We start from the raw sequence: 17,310 nt of genomic DNA on the forward strand, positions 1-17,310 counted from the left end.
TTTTCTACTTCAGTACCCTTTCAGAAGGCAAGACATTAAGTTAGTCCTTTTGTAAATTAGGCCTTAAATGCCCCATGCTTTCCATAATTTGGAGTTAGGCCTCTAAGTCTATCACATTTCCTCATCCATGGAATTTACACCTTTGCAGCCTCAATGTTCCCAAGTACAACAGAGACATATCTATCATCCATCTAAAAGAATTGTGCTATTGAAGTAAAGGATCTCATTGTCTGCATCTAAATGAGCCTATGAAAGAAGGAGCACTCAGTTACTGAAACAGAAGGAAATTTCGTGTTCTGAATTGCATATTACAGACAAGTACAAAGCACAGATTTGATCTTACATTCATCAATCTGCTTAAAAAAATCAATACATATTTTTCTTAAGCTAAAATCTCACATCTTATAATATCCTTGACTTTATCTGTATGAAATCACAGTGATTTGAATGCTCCCTGTAACACCACATTGGCCTAAACAGAAGAATCATTCAATCAGTTCAAAAAGTCATTGCAGGAAAAATAATGCACTTAGTATGAGTTCCAGACTTTTTCTTTTGCTTTTATTAAATCTTTAAATATTCATTTATCTAAAGCCAGCTGTCACATGAAGCATGGGTTTTAGTAGCATTTGAAACTCTAAATCCTTGTTGGGGTCTTTAAATTATTTAGCCCAAACCCCAAAGCCTGCAAAAGAGGGCAAACTGAGTGGCCCTCCTTGACCCTCAAGGAGAAGGCTTGAGATGCTCTGGAGCTGTAATTTCTCAATAGAAGCCCTCACAGGCACAGCAGTCAGGTGCAGGGCTGAAAAGAGCATTCACAGAAGTTGTGCTCCCCAGATTTACTTAAATGGCTTGTCTTGTACAGTGCTGGAAACTTGGGAAGTGGCAGCACAAAATTTCTTGGTAACTTGGTAACTGGGAGCATTTGAACTCTGATTACTTGCCAGTGAGTATGACAGTCAACAAAGGAAAACAGAAAGTGAGTGAATACCAAATAACTGTAATCAAGTAAGTGGGGTTCCTCAATTCTGTGATGCGTGCAGGTTATTGTTTGCACTGAAGACTAAAAAGAAATGTGGACAGGGCTCAGCAGAAAGCAACCAGTGTAGATTTTCTTGTGTCAGAGATTAATTGAATATTTAGAGCCACAGTCCTGCAAAGGCATGACATCTGTGACTTGTTACCTGAACTTCTCACTGTATACCTGGAATTTGCTTCAAAACAAGAGTCCTGGGCATTTAAAAAAAAAGATTTTCTTTTTGACATTACTACTGTAAGGAGAACAGGTCACTCTTTAGTTGATCTCTATATTAATTCAGATTATTTTAATTAGCTGAAGAATTGATGTCTAAGAAAAGAACACTAGGTAGTTCAAGGGGCTTGGGATTTTAGGGGTGACAGGTTGGGGTTTTTTTGTTTTGTTTTCATAAAAAGCAGAACAAACAATCTCATGGTAGAAAGAGGAGAGCTAATTAAAGTTTGGACAGACAATCTTATTCTGTTTGAAGGGTTGGTTTTTAAAGTGCAACACCACAATTGGATTATTCCACCAAGTTTAATGAAGTGGGTCAGTTAAACCAGTGCCTCTCTCTCTCTTATCTAGTGAAAATCTGGAGTGACTTTTGGAAGGAAAAAAGTGTTTGAAACAACTTTTAATAAATATTACCTAATTCTGGAATAAAAAAATTGAAAGATGTTGATAATTTTTTTGTAATTTGAAAATATTCCTTACATTCTTGCTCGGCAAAAGAGCACCATCTACTGATCATCACTCTGAAATTCCTGTATGATGTTTCCTTTGCATGTGTTCTATTTGTGTGCAACGTCATAAACTTAACTCCAGAAGTTCTGGGTGACTCTTGAACACGTGAAAGAAAGCTTGTGTACCTTCAGCCATCAGCTAATACCACTGTGATGTTTGATTGCTTTAGTAGCCAGCAGCACCTTAGCAGCAGGCACCAAGCTCAGCCTTCAAGGCACAGAGGGCCCCAGGGAGGATTCTCCCAGCCTTGTCTCACAACCCAGGGGTGGTAGCCAAGGCTGGAGAGCCTGTGTGTGCACTCAGGGCCTTAAGAGCAGCAAGAAAGCTTAGCTATAAATAGGTTTTCTTTGCTCATTTTTCTGCACTTTTGATAGGATTTGAGTTCTTAAAAAGCTCTAGTGCTGTTCGGAGAAACAATTTCAGAAAACTGGTGTGCTGGTGATTGCTATCATCCTATGAGTGATGGGACTATTTCCCCAGTGTCTCACACCTGATGTGATTGTGATGATTGTCTCTAAACCAGAATGTGAGGAGCTGAACCAAGAGCTCCCACAGCTGCCTGCACAGCTAGAGCTTGAAATGCCAGCTAGATCTGCATGACTGGCACCCTTGCCTTCCGTGGGTCTGGCACAGAGTGGAATTCGTTTCATATCTATTATGTGCTCATGCAATTATGCCTCTCCGTGAGTCACTGGAGAATTATATATTCCTCATACATCATCTACTTCTCATGTATTGTCCTTGTCAGGCCACAGCACAGTAGCTAGAGCTGAAAGGTATCATTACTCAATAATTTCTTGCTTGACTCAGCCTCCAATTTTTGAATTTCTAGTCCCTGGGACATGTATTCATGGGAACATCTCAATTGGCTGGGGGAGGAGATGTTTAAAGAACATTTCTAGATGTTGTAGCTCCAGGGTAAAAACTTAAAATCATGACTCATTTGCGTTCAAGATACTCCACTACCCTGCCTATAAATAAAATCATCAGTCTTTTGGATTTGAGGTTCTTTTTAATTATACACTATAACTTATATTGAACAGGTCTCCATTTCTCCTGGCAGGGGAGATGATTATTTCTTTATTCCTGTATGCAAAGACTGAAAAATCTCTTTTCTCCATTAAAAGAAAAAAAGAAAACCTGAAAGATGCATATGGCACAGCCTCTCTGACCTGCACCATCATCTGACTGCCCTCATGATAAAACAGTAGAAAGCTGAGTCCAAGTCAAATATAAGTTGCCTATATATATAAATATACTGAAGGAATGGAGAAAAAAGAATAAAGCAGAGCCATTTACATGGGTAAAACCAGAGGTTCCAAGGTGTGTGGTCAGATATTAAGCAGATAAATTACAGCCATCTGTAGGCTTATATATATCACTGTGTGAGATAATTTCAAAATATATGATAAATTCATAGACAGGGCTTCCAGATCAACTTTGTTGAAATGCAGGATTAAGTTGCAATGCTAGGATGGAATGAATGGCTAAATGGGTCAGGAAATGCAGTTTCATGCATCTACAAGTAAAAGAAAGTATGGTTGAATTATCTTTCTTTTTTTTAATTTAAAGTATTTCAAATTTCCACGGTTAGTTTGTTGGAGGAGCATCCCATTGTTATTTTGCACATAAAGAAAATTTTGCTTGTATTTTCTGTTTTCTAGCTACCCCTCAATCTCTCTGATTCCCTCCCCTTGTGCCAAGGGTCTTGTGGAGTAACTCTAGAGAGGAACAAGCCATAGATGTTTAGATTCATATATTAAATTAGAACATCCATCATCAGACCATGCCACAAGAGTAAGGACCACTTTCTCATTTTATTGGAAATGCAGAAACGATCTTCACTGAAGTGGGGCCAGAGTCCTGCATTGTTGTGTCACCCCAGGAGGGTGACAGATCCCTCAACTCCAACTTATGATTCATGCTGCCCTTCAGCCCTGCTGCTCAGAGACATTCTGTAGGTTTATCTCTTCTGGTTCTCCTGGGGCTCACCTTCCTCATGCTTTAAAGTTTCCCTCTTTCTGCTAAGGAGCACTTTTAGGAGAAGGGAGTGCTCTGGAGTGCACTCTGGAGTTCACTCTGAGCCCAGCAGTGCCTGACATCTCCCTGTTCCAGCTGCTGCTGCAGCCCCGTTTCCTGCAGGGCTCTGCAGGCTGGCTGAGGGCTGGCATAAAGGGCTAAGCTGCTCTCTCTGCCTCTCTGAATGACAAATCATTCACACAAAGCCAGGCAGACTCCAGTGTACACAATCAGCTTTGGCTCTCAGAGAGCTCTGTGTAAAAATTGACTTTGAGAGGGTCAATATGAACCACTATAAACTAACTACTTCTTCTAGTCACAACTACATTTGAAAATTTGGCCTTAAACAGTCTGACTTACACTGTGAGTCAGTGATGCTTTCTGTTTTTCTGTCAAAAATGTATCAGGCTATTGATCTGAGAACTCCAGAGGGCCTTTGGGATACAGCCACTAAGAGGAGACAGAAGGCACTGGAAGTTATTCTGGAAAAGATGGTTTCAACAACTTTAATTAACAATAAACTGCACCTCCACCAGGAAAGATTTGAGATGAAAGGCTACCTATTTTTTTTGAGGTAGGCAATTACACTTGAAAGGTCATAAGTCCTACTAAGTTTTTGGCAAGCTTACTATCCTGCAGTTCTAATTTCTTATTACATATTGTTCAATACATGTCAACTGCAGAATACATTGTGTATCTATTGTGTACTATAATAGTGCATGTCTCCATGGCAAGACAAAAGAGTCCTGGATAATTACAGCTTCTCAGAAACCTTGAAACCACATCACAGACTATAGAAGATATTTTACTAAAATAAAGCAAAGAAAATGGGCAGAACTAAAACCAAAATGTATAGATTAAACACAATAAAATTTTAACAGAAATTTTAGTAGAAGGTTTTCTGGCTCCATCTGGTGTTTATTTTACAACATTTCTACCTCAAGGCAGTATGATTTCCCTTTCCATCTGCACATGGGAAATGAAGAGTGGTATTAAAAAGACAGTTAAACATACATATTCTGAGGGTTTACATTCAAAGTTGTATATTATTTATTGTGAAAGTAAAAAGAGAATACTTTTTAAGTTTAGTTTTTATATCCTGTGACTTAAATAATTTTCATCTCTGAGAAGGATCTTCTATATCAAACTTATAATTACTCCTTAGGATACCAATTAGAATGCCAAAACACTATTCCTCCCTACCAGCCTTGCTTTGCTTGCATCTCATGATGGCTAAATCAATACTACTGCTATATTCAAATAAACTCTCAGATGTTTGCAACACAATTATCATAAGTTTTCACATCAAATATTTTATTGGTTCTGCTTCCAGATCTGACAATCACATAATTACTGGGCCTGTACAGAAAAATCACCTGCTTCACTTGGTTTGTAATAGTTTCTAGGAGGAGTTGATCCATCCCTGTCCCAGGGGTTGAAGCCACACTAATGATTCTTTAGTTTCCTGAGCCTTCTTTTGGGCCCTTCTTATAGATGTGTCTGACATTCCAGTCATTAAAGATATCCTCTGATCTCCATAACTTTTAATTATAAATATTAGTATTATAGACAGTGGCCCTGCAGCAATGTCAGCCACTTCTCTCACTGGGGCAAATTTTGTCCAGGCACGTAGACTCATGGGGATATCAAAATTTAAACTCTTCTTTGTTAGCAATTCTCACAATATCATGACAGAACACCCTTCTTTTTCTACTGGGCCTAACATCTAAAACATCATTGTCCTAATATGTTCATAACCCAGCAAATTTATTGTAAAAGCAGGCTAAATTAAATGTTATCCTTTAAAAAAGGTACTCTCACTTTCCATAGAGTGGAGTACATATGCACTGCACATGCTCCATAAAAAACAATATTAGATCAACATGAATGCATCTTCAATATGATTTAGAGAATATTGAGAATAATGCTGAGTAGCCAGTACTTCCTGAGAAACAAGTTTTCTGCATGCCTCATGGGCTTGATTGTACTTGCAGGATACCAGAGTATAGTAGATAACATTGAGAAAGTCTACCCTAGCAGTAAAAAAAGTAGATTTAGGTTGTTTTTTTGGGGTTTTTTGGTTTAGCTTCTCTCTCCCACAGCCCCATTTATAAAAGCATAATTGTTGCATTTATAACTATCAGAGTGAGCTCTTCCTTCCATTAACGTATGCCATCCACAGCACCACCCTCTACACTCTCTGACCCAAAATGATTCAGCATTGGCTGATGCAAATGGAATAGTTTTACTTTAAAGGAAAAAAAAATTGGCAGTCCTCTAAATGTCACAGAGGAAATTTATGGCATGTAGGAAAATAACCCTGTAGAGTAATGTTGAGCCAAGACTATCAAACACATGTTGTATTCATTATAGCCTAAGTATAATAACAACATATTTAATGAGCCTTATTTCCCTGTGATGATACTGTGGAGGCATTATAACTACTAAAAGCCTTGTTTGCCCCATCTGGTTTCTGACATGTGCTCAGGCTAGAGTCTAATATTGTCTCAGTGCTCTGATCCTCCACATGGAGAAGGCTTCAGTATTAGGAAAATAGTTTTTAGCAGCTCATTTGTTCTTCTTTCCAGAACAAAGCTCATTTGAGAGACCCCTGGAAGAGTCAGTCATTCCAGAGGACAAGGAAGCCCAGCCCTGGCTCTTGTGCCACGTCCATTCAAGTCTTTGTGTCACTTCCAGCTGTCAGCTCTCTCTCAGGGAGTGAAGAACACAACAGCTTTGGGACACCCTGAAATTCAGGAGAAAGTGGTCTCAAGTCCAGGTCCTTTGCAGAACAAAAAAAAAAAAAGAGGTGTTACTTAGTATCTTTCTGTGCTTTTTTTTCCTGAAGTGGGTAGGAGATACTTTACTTCACCAAGGTCCCTTCCTTAGAAAGGAAGATGCTACAAATTTTCTGTTAGATGGAGCATTGGGGCTTTCTGAAACTGAGATGCAATATGAGTTAACTTGCTTTCAGGGTAGAGTTTCCCAAGAGCTCAAACATATACGTATCTCATTGGGGGGGGGATTGCTTAGTTTTGTTTTTGTTTTGTTTGGGGTGGGTTATTTTTGTTTGGGATTTTGTCTTTTGGGGGGTTTTGTTTGTTTGTTTGTTTTCTTGTGTGTGTGGTTTTTTGAGGGTTTTTTGTTAGGTTTTTTCTTTGGGTGTTTGGTTTTTTTTATTTTTCTGAGGGTTTTTTTGTCTGAAAATTTGCTGAGGTGGGGGGGGGGGGGGGGGGGAAGAGTTTTGAAATAAATTGCGATAAAGCCTGCGATCTCTTACTGACTCGCAGCTAGAGAATTCTTCCTAACTGAGATTTACTGCCCAAATCCCAATGAATTAATGAACCCAAAGTGATTGACAAAGAACAACTACTCATGCAACCTAAACAAAAAAAAAAAAAAAACCAAAACCAAACTAAAACCAAACAGGCACCGCTCGGCACCCCCCCGCAGCCCCTCAGGAGGGGCCGGGAATGGCGCGTTCGCGGCTCCCCCTCAGGCCGGGGCGCGGCGGGGCCGGGCCGGAGGCCGGGCCGGAGCCTTCCCCAGTCCATAGCGGCGAGGGCGGGCCCGGAAGGGGAGCAGCCGCCGCCCGCCTCACTTCCCCGGCTGTCGGGCGGGGCGGCAGCGCGGGCAGCGGGCACCATGCTGCAGTTCTTGGTAAGGCTCTGGGCTCTGAGGCGCGGCGCCGCGCTGCCGTCATGGCACGGCGGGGCCGCTGCCCGGCTGAGGGGAAAGGGCGCGGTGTCCGGCCACAGCACGGCCCCTTGTGTGGCCACCGAGGGGCTCCGTGTCCGGCCACAGCACGGCCCCGTGTCCGGCCACCCCGCGGCCCCTGTCACCGGGGCGGCTGCGCCCGGTGTTGGCTCCCCGGCAGCGCCCCATCCTTGGGCGGCTTCCCTTCTCCTTCTCCTTCCCACCCGTCCCCCTTGTTCTCGCAGAACGGTGCCGTAAAGCTGCTCTGAAAATGGAGTTGCACCGCTTGTTTTTCCTCCAAGCCGTGCTCTTAATTTGCCTTGGAGATTCTGCTTGCTCACGGTGATGCTCTCCTTGCTGCTCAAATTTCTTTGTGTAAGCATAAATGCCTCCTTCATAGTGAGAGCAGCCTATGCCGTTTTGTACACCCTTAAAAGTGTACCGCTGGAGATGTGGGTTTTTATATATGGAAATTAAAGCGAGGGATCGCGTTTCATTACTGCCCCGAAGAACAGCAGAATTATTAGACTGAATATTAGACTGCATCTTGCTTTGGGGTGAGATAATGCAGCAGGCCAGTGAGTTTCATAGCAAGTGATACAGAGCAAGAAATGATGGCCTGTTGTAAATTGGGATAGTCTTGCCTGTTTTTATATAATAAATAAATAAATGAGGCCTATTTCTCATCCCAGCTTCATAATAACAAGTATGAAAGCCTCAGTCATTTCTATAGCTGTTTATAATCCCCTCTGCACCCCAATGGAAACCTTCAGTAAGGCTAAATATGGTTAGCCTCTCTCAAAGTTTCTGTGTTTATCAGCTCTACTGCTTTCTGCTAATGGGGATTTTTTTGTTGCTTTTTTGGTTTTTTTTTGGTTTGGTTTTTTTCTAGATGAAAATACTTTATAATTACAACTTCTCATTAGTGCATGACCATTAGACAAAAGATATACTAATTCTGGGTTTCTTCCCTGCTTGGGTGTAGTTTGGATGTTTGACTCTTGCTCTCCCTGGTTAGGGCTGTAGCAGAGAGATAAAGGAATAATCTCACAAACCTTGTGTTTTTGCAGTCCAGAGTTAAGCTTTAAATAAGCCATTTGTTTACAAAGCACCTCGAAATGCTGGGTGGAAACTGGAAGACCCTGAACCCTTATCAGTCCTGTTGTTTTTAGTGAATATGCACATCTTCATTGGCTATGTGTTTTGCTTTCCATATAATTGAAGTTTTAAGTAGTGATTTTTTTTTTTCCCCACTGTTGGAATTGTCAGGTCTAAAAATAAATCTAACTGGGTGGATGCAGTGCTGGACTTTCCAATAAAGGAGTACACTTTAAGGGAGTACTAATCTCAGTACTATCTCTACTGAGTAAGGGTTGTCTCTCAACAGAATATGACATATATTGAAGAGGTTCTGGGTTAAAAGCCTAGAACACTGCTAATAAACAAGGATCTGGTTTGTGCTTCCAGGTGACTTCCCAGACTGCTACAGATACAGGAAATTCTCCTCTTCTAGAGTGATACTCTGAATTAAGAGGAACCACAGGTCTGGTTTTCATCAGTGCATTATTGTCAGTATCTCCCACAGTACCTACTTAGCTGATAATTGAAACTACAAGAGCATATGATAAGCAGGACAGTACACACAGGACTAATTCTTCTTAAATTGTTAAAGCTAAGTTTAAAAAAATAATTATAGGAATAGAAGGATATAATAAATATAAGTAATAAGACCAAAAATGGGTTTAAGAAAATACTGAAGTAATTTGCAGTCATGTGATAGCTCTCAGCCAATTTTAGTTTTCTATAGATAGATTTTCACCAGTGCTGCTTTTGGAATGTGGATCACAGAAAAGATGAGCAGTGCTGCTTTGGGCCTGGAAAAGATGTCTGGTCAGTAAATGCTGGCAAAGTTGTTTTGTGGACTGTGGTTTTATTTTTCTTAAAATAGTCTTATTTTGACAGCAGTGACCCTGAGCAATAACAATTTTTTAAAATAGAACTGTTCTCAGCTCTTACAAAGAGTGATTTGTCTACTAACAATGGATGAAAGCACAATATTAGTAGTGCCCCCTTTCAAAATAGTTAAATGAGATTTCATGGTATAGGGCAGGCTTTTTTTGAAGTGTAACAACAAAAATAAAATGTAAGATATTTAGCAGTTGCTGAATGAAAGTCTCATCACCTGCCTTTGTAGAGAGGAATTTTTTTCACTCTAGAATTGTTCTTATGCTTGAGGATTTTCCTCAGCTGGCAGACAGGGTCTGGGCCAGAAACTGTGCTTGTGTTTTACTCTTGCTCTGCTTCCAGGGTGCATTTTTATGGACTCCCTTCATCAGCTATAAGTTTGCACAGTTGTCAGAACAGGTTGTGCCCAGCTTCCAGCCAACTGTACTGCCTTGGAGGAGCCCCTAGATCAGAGTGGATTTGGCTGAGAACTAATCTCTTGGGGTCAGAAGGGTTTGTCTGGAAGATGCCCAGCTGTTGCTGCAGAAGAGAAGAAGCAGGTTTACATCAGTTTAAGTTCATGTTGTGAAGTTTTGGGGTTTTTTTCCTAAGACATGTATGTCCCTTTCCAACACGGAGCACTGGGGGTATTGCTTTAGGCTTTCCCATCATGGACCAAGAGTTCTGTGATGTGTAGGTCCCTGCTGCTGTCTCCCCTATTTTTTTAGGAGTTACTGCCTTTGTGGATGTGCTGAGAACCTTACAAGGATGAACACAGCTTGATCCAAATAGTCTTGGGGATGTGGATTGAATAACAAAACTGTGTGCTATTTTGGAAATGATGGCAGGGTGTTTCTGGTGAGGAAGATGGGGAAAATTGCACCTCTCTGGATGAAAGATGAGAAATTACGTAGGAGTGGAGTGAAAACTCATGAAAGAACTTGAAATACCCCTTTTTCTTTATTTTAGCCAATAAGCTTTTGATGCAAGGATGTTAACTCTTCTCCCTTTTTTTCTTTTTAGCTTGGTTTTACTCTTGGCAACGTGGTTGGGATGTATCTGGCTCAGAACTATGATGTGAGTATCTGGCTGTTCTCAGAGGTACACCTGTCCTGAACTGAAAATAAATGACTGTTTTCCCTCAATTAGAATTTAATCAGTCTTTATTTTGATGGTTCATATTATGTGAACAGAATGCAGATCATGCTCACGTGAGTTACAGGAGAACTGAGAGTTCTTCAGAAAGAATTACCTCACTGAAAGAGTGGTCAGCCATTGGAATAGGCTGCACAGGGAAGTCATCCAGGGAGTCACCATCCCTGGAGGTGTTAAAGGAATGACTGGACATGGCACTTAATGTTCTGGTCTAGTTAACAAAGTGCTGATTGTTCAAAGGTTGGACTCTGTGATCTTGTAGGACTCTTCCAAACTTAATTGCAAAAAAAAAAAAAAGTGTAACCAAAACATCATCTGTGGTAGTGCAGTGCTTAAAGCCTAAACTTCTGTTCAGTCCTAGAGCCCAGCCTTCCACAGGCAAAGACAGGAGACACAGAAAAGGTTTATCAATTGCTCATGGATTTTACCAGCACTAAATACTGGTTTCCTGTCTCAGCCTGTCTTCTTACAGTGTTCTCCTCTTAGTATAACTGTTAATAGAAATCCTCAAAGCCTGTGAAATGTTTTTCTTCTGGACCTATAATGAAAATAAGTTTTGCCAGCTTTTCTTGTAAATGTGATATTTTCTCCTACTTCAAGAAGTGTATTGACCTGCAATTTTTATTTCCTCCTTTTCTCACAGTGAGAAAAGAAAGAGAACTTTGTTCTTTCAGTTCTCAGTTAACAGTTTTCAATGTGAGAGGGCAGAGGAAAAAGATTTCAAGCTGAGCCTTCAAAAAATGCTTTTACTTTCTGCCTAGTCAGCAGAATCCCTTGTAAGAGCAGTGCCACTTTATTTACTGGCTAGAGGAGTTAATAACATTTAACATATAAAAATTTTTAAATTCTTAGGCAATCTGTATTAGCCCTAATAAAAAAAAAACCAAATTTTTTTATGTTTTGCTTTCCTCTCATCTTCAGTATTGTAATCATCTTGCTTAAGAAAAAAATCTTACATTTTGTTCTTTGTTTATGCACAAACTTTGGTGATTTTTCCTGTCAGTCAGTCCAGTTAAAGGACTAATGAAAGGCTGCTTCTGTCCAATACAGGTTTTACAGTGTTACAAAAATGTAGTCATAACAATATATTTGGATGTATCAATATGTATCACAAACATTGAATGGTGCTATTCTGGCAGCACTGATAAAGTTTTGCCACAAGAGGGGGACTCAGGCTTTTGATTTGCTGGAAGAAGTTCCCTGGAAATGCAACACTGATTTGCAGCATGAACATGGAAATTTTACTGCTGGTGTTAAGGATGATTGGTTTGAGGTGACATTTAATATAAGCTTGTCATAATGAGGTCCTAATTCTGCAGCTGTACACACAGTGTGCTTAGTAATAAGTACATGGAGGGTTCTGCTGACAGTGGTGGAGTTCTCTTGGTTTAGTTTAAATGTCAGGCAAGTTACAGGCTGGGCTCTTAATTTCATTTTCTCAGACAGAGCTTCATTCTGAAAAGGAAGGTGAGAGGAGCTTGTTACCAGTTCTGTGAGCCTCAGACTATTCAATAAGAGAACAGCATTCTGTTTGGATTAACTTCTGCTCTGTGGTCAGGTTGCATATGAAGTGAAAACCCAGGATTTTTTTTTTTCACAGCTAAGAGTGGAAAATTTGCTTTAATTTTGTTTTAATCATACATTACTTTGTAAAATTGTACATTATCACTCCCCAGTTTTAGCTAGTCATAATTTTTTCTTTGCTGTTAAGAGCTTCAGCTTTTTTTCCCTTTCAAGTGATCAAAATTTACTGTTGGATTATTTTATCAAAATTATTTTATTTGTAAGAGAAAGCTGAAGATTTGGAGCTCACAAGCAGTAAATTGAATTTTCATTCAAGTGTGAAACTGCAAAAGGGTGCCAATTTGCAATGCAGTAGAATTCCCCAGTGAGGAATTTGGTTTCCCACAAGATGAACCAGGAGAAATATTTCTTAATAAATTTCTTGAGAACATATTTGGTGCTCTTGAAGGTCTCTTTTCTCTTGGGACATGATCAGTATAGTGCAATCTAATTTCCCCTTTGAAAGCCTGTGCATCAGTGTTTAAATCTGCTTATTCTTGGGAGTTTGTCTTCTTTCAGTCAGGAAGCCAGACTGGTCATGCTAAATTTCCTGTTAGGTGATCCTTTTCCTTCCTCCTGTTCCCATCACAACTGACTTATAGCTTTAATAATCTAAGTATTTCCTGAAGCCTCATGTGAGGTGCTCTCATCTGCTGTTTGCCTGATACTGCTTAGATTTAATCTCTGTGCAAGGTAACAGATACTGGAAATATCTTTTAAAAACCAGTTTAAACTTTATGGAATTTCTTGCTTTGTGTATGTTATTGTCTTTCCTGATGAAACTCACATAGCCATAGATTTTTTGTAGTGTGGGGATTGATTGTTTTGTTTTGTCTTTAAAGATTCCTAACATTGCAAAGAAGCTGGAAGATTTTAAGAAGGATGTGGAAGCCAAGAAGAAACCTCCTAATGACAAGTCCTGAAAGAGAAATGTTCCCCAGGTCAACTCTGTGTGTGCAGCAAGGATGCAATTTTTACCTTTCAGGCAGCAAAGGTCAAGTAGAGGGTTGGCATGGGAGGTTGCTCCACTCTTAGTCTCCTAGAACTGGAATATCCTTTTGAAAGGGTGGCTGTGAACTTTTCCTGGGACTGGTTTTCAAGGGTTTCAGAATTTGGATTTGCAACTGATGCGTGACTGGATGATATCATTTGTATTTTTCAGTATTTCTTTTCCTAATATTTTGTAACCTGTTTTTACCTGATCCAACTGGAGTGCTTTTGGTCCTGTTACAATTGTAACCTCACACTTGATAATATCTTAGCTCTTAGAACAGCACAAAAGAAATTAAATGCATCAAGAAGTAGCTTTCAGAGTTTCTTGTCATTTGTTGTGAGCAGTGGTTATTCACTGTCCTTAAGCCACACACACAAGCAAAGCAAAAAAAGCAGCCTTTAAAACCCCTGGTGTGTAAGAAAACACATATCCATTGTAAAACTCTTGTCTTCTGCTTGAAACCATAATTCTGCAAAAATCCTGTTATAAATTCTGAAAAAAAAAGTTGCAACGATTTGAAGAGATGTCAATTTTATTAATTCAAGAATCTATCTTTTTTTTTTTTTCCCTTAAAATGGAAGAGGTCTATCAACTCTGTAACATGGTTTCAATGACAGAGTGCCCTTGACAGTTTTTTGCAGGACATGAAGAACACAGAAGAGTGCCAGGAAGGCGTTCATGCTCTTATTGAGAATGCTTGGTGATGAAGTGCTACAGACAAGCACAGAGAATGACCTCCATTTGTTCAGGCTCTAGATTAAAGCATACCTAGAGTGCTTCTCCATTAATGTTTTAATTAGGATCAGGATTGTGCCTTCAAAGTGGTTTGTCCTTTCACTATGTTTTCATTTGCATCATAGGACACCCACATGGAGCACATGGTCTGTTTTCCTCTCAGAAGAGACTAAATCAGAAGATGTGCTTTGATCTCTAATGGGTGTTCAGTCCATTAGACAGGTCTAGGGGCACTCAAAAGGAAAAGAACCCAGGCTCTGGGCACTAATTGTCTTGCTTTGTCAGGGAAATGTGCTGTTTGATATAAACATAGTGTCAAAGCTTTAAAGTACAGAACTCTATGTACCCATTGTAATTTTCACTCTCTACCCCAAAGCCTTTAATTTTTGATGTATCTGAGTGGGCTCCCAAGTTCAGGGGTTCTCACTGGATCAGTAAAGACACATTTACAGAGTACCATACACCAAACACTTGCATCATTCACCAGAGTTTGGTGGTGACAGAGTTCTTCCACAATGCATTCCTGAAACAGAGGAAAGTATCCCTGAGACAAAGATTCTCCTTCTTCTTCTTCAAGAATATATATAGAAGAAGTTCCATATATATTCTATATATATATTTATAATATAAATATATATAAGGAATATTTCACCTGTAATTTTAAATCCTTCTTTTCACCTCTGCTCTGAAATGTGTAGCTGACATAAAAGCTTTCAGTCTTTTTTAGAGGATTATTTGAGAAGTTTAAAGACAACTCAAGTCAGACAATCTTAGTAGTGATACAACCAATATTCTCCACAGGAAACACTCCAAGAAACTCTGACAGGGAGAAATGGTTGTACCACCTGAACCCAGCTATCAGAAGCCCTGTGGTAGCAGCATGTATGGAAGATACCCAGAGAGATTTCCATTACCTTCAGACTTCAGACCTGACTGAAAGGATTTTCTTCCATGCCCAAAAGTGTTTCCCTAGAGTGATAGTGCTGCACGGCTGTTTTGATGTTTTCATGAACTTGATGAACTTAAGTTTCCCCCAACTTCCTCTCCCTCCCCTCCCTTTCCTATTCTTGAGCATTGAAAAATACTGTCTCTAACACATTCATTTTTCTTTGCTTGTCATGTAAAATTATATTAGTGTTTAAAATTGGATTATTTCTTTGCTCAAACATATTTTATATTCTTCCCTTTCTTTACATCAGGATGAGAAGTGAGATAATGTTCAAAATCTCTGTAGTTTTTGCTAAACAGGCCAGTTACTCTAAAAGTGTTTTTGGAGCTGACTCTTCAGCTAAGCATTCCAAGCAGATGTTAGAATTCTTTTTTTTTTTTCCTATCATATTAGTAAGTGAAAAGCTGCAGCTGTAAGGCTGTGGAAACAATATCTGCTCATTAATATTAAAGACAGGATTTTTGAGGTGTTTCACACTATTAGCAACACTTTCCATTTTAGCTCAAGCTGGGTTTTTTCCTCCCACATAGTAAGCTGTAAATCTGCATAACATAACACAGCTGATGTGGACTTTGCAAATTCTGTATAACACATTTGACCTAGCCTGAGGTTGTCCTAGGTGATACTAAAATTTCACCTTACCTTTCAGAGGGTGAGCACAGATAATGAGTGCTTTAAGCAGGTCTTGCATCTGGTGGCTCAGAATGCTTTGGGTGCACTGGTGTCATAGCAGAGCACAAAAGATGGATGCTCCATGAAGTTACCTAGGAGCAAGTTTCCCATTTAACATGGACTCTGGGAATGTCCATTTCAAATGCCTATGTGGATAGCTAAAATTGCCAGCTAAAATATGCAGGCTTCCTTCCTTTCCTGGAAACAGTTTTGTTCATGTATTGATTCTTTTGAGACATATTCTGGAGCTGAAGGTTCAAGGCAAAATGGGAGGAAAGGAATGTATGAGCTACTGACAGACTTCTAAAACATTTACTGTGGGTTCAGAGTATTGGAAAATGCTGCCCTAAGACTCTTCTGCCATTAAACAGTCAAGGGTAAATAACCAAAATAAACAAAAAAAAAACAGACAGCAAAGCTACTTATTAGCTTATTGGTGCCAGAACCCAAATAAAGTTGGTGGATGCACCTCACAGAACTTCACTAACATGAATGTTCATTGGTTTTACATCCCAAAACCACAGCTCACTGCCTCATGCACTGTCTGGTGGGACATGGCAGTGACAAGTGCCAGCAGCTGTGAATGTGGAAGTGTGCCAAGAGCACCAAAACAGGAGAAACACTCTGTTGGGGAAAGTCCTTGCCTGAGTTCACTCCAAATGCCTCTGTACCAATTTCATGAGACACAAGCTATGCCTCCTGGAAGTATTTCTGAAGAAATATTGTTTGAGATGTGCAAGAGCCATTTCACATACCTCCTGCTCTTGCTGTTCTTACTGAAGAGCATTACTGGGCACCCTGTTTGATTTGTGAGTAATCCCAGGTCTCCCTAAGGCTGGCTGGAATGCCAGTTGCTGGTCTCTCACAAATGAGAATATCCCATGTTCATACCCCCTGGGAAATCTCTGGGCTAGCAAGGTGTGGTGGGAGCTGAGCAGAGCTGAGGAGTCAGCATTAGGAAGGCAGAGAGTGATTTTGCTGCTCATGTTGCTGAGCAGCAAAGCAATTGGAAGATGCTGGTGGATGAAGCATGAAGTGCAAAGGATTAGAAGATGAGTGCAAGTGAAAGGTGCAGAGCAGCTAAAGCCCTGGGAAGAAATCAAGCCAGAAAGTTTCTTGGCAGGGGAAGAATGATCAAAAGTAACTTTATGCACTGTGAACATAGAGATGTTCTGCTTGCTGTGTGTAGGGACAAAACTGTTGGTATTGCAGACATGCCCACCCACTGTAGCGCTTGTCCTAGAGGAAGTTTCCCATGTTGATGAGCAGACATTGCAGCCCCTTCCTCTCCTGCTCCTGGGGCTTCAGGATGGTGCTCCTGTCAGGAGTGCCTCTGCCTTGAGCACCATTTTAGGATCTGTGTTCAGAGCAGCCTCCTGCTGGGGAGCAGGGAAACACCCTGAGCAGGGAGGGGAGCAGAAAGGATGAGGGGGCTCTGCATGGCAGAGGCTGCCCTGAGCTTTGTGTGCTGGAGTGCAGCAGAGCAGCAGGCTCAAGGTAAGGGGAGCACAGGAACAGGTGAGGTGAGAGAAGTGTTGAAAAAGTGAGGCCAATTTCTTGTTTTATGCATTGGGGATGCTTTAAGTGACTGATGCACAGAAACACTGCTATTCAAAAAGAAATTTACAGGAACTACCAGGAATAGCAACTGTTTTGCTAAAGGATGCAGCTTCCTGCTTTTGGAACCAGGGTTAAGACATGCTTTTTGGTTTTTTTCCCATATTTCTTTCTCACTTCTGCCAGCCTAAGACCTTTTATTGTACCTGTTTATTTTCAAGATAAACAGTCTGTAGGATCCCTCCGTTTTGACAGAAGCAGTAA

The 17,310-nt window shown here is 40.3% G+C and overlaps 1 protein-coding gene across 1 annotated transcript; it reads left to right on the forward strand.

Annotated features, from left to right (window-relative positions):
- The first annotated feature begins 7,291 nt into the window (after positions 1-7,291).
- STMP1 (short transmembrane mitochondrial protein 1) lies at positions 7,292-13,443 on the forward strand. The gene is made up of 3 exons (XM_054631306.2): positions 7,292-7,441; positions 10,445-10,498; positions 12,982-13,443. Exons 1-3 carry the CDS (start codon positions 7,427-7,429, stop codon positions 13,060-13,062), a joined length of 150 nt encoding a protein of 49 aa, XP_054487281.1. The 5' UTR covers positions 7,292-7,426; the 3' UTR covers positions 13,063-13,443.
- Positions 13,444-17,310: the final 3,867 nt, after the last annotated feature.

Source organism: Agelaius phoeniceus, chromosome 5 (genome assembly GCF_051311805.1).
Source record: "Agelaius phoeniceus isolate bAgePho1 chromosome 5, bAgePho1.hap1, whole genome shotgun sequence".
In the NCBI taxonomy this organism is placed as follows: Eukaryota; Metazoa; Chordata; class Aves; order Passeriformes; family Icteridae; genus Agelaius; species Agelaius phoeniceus.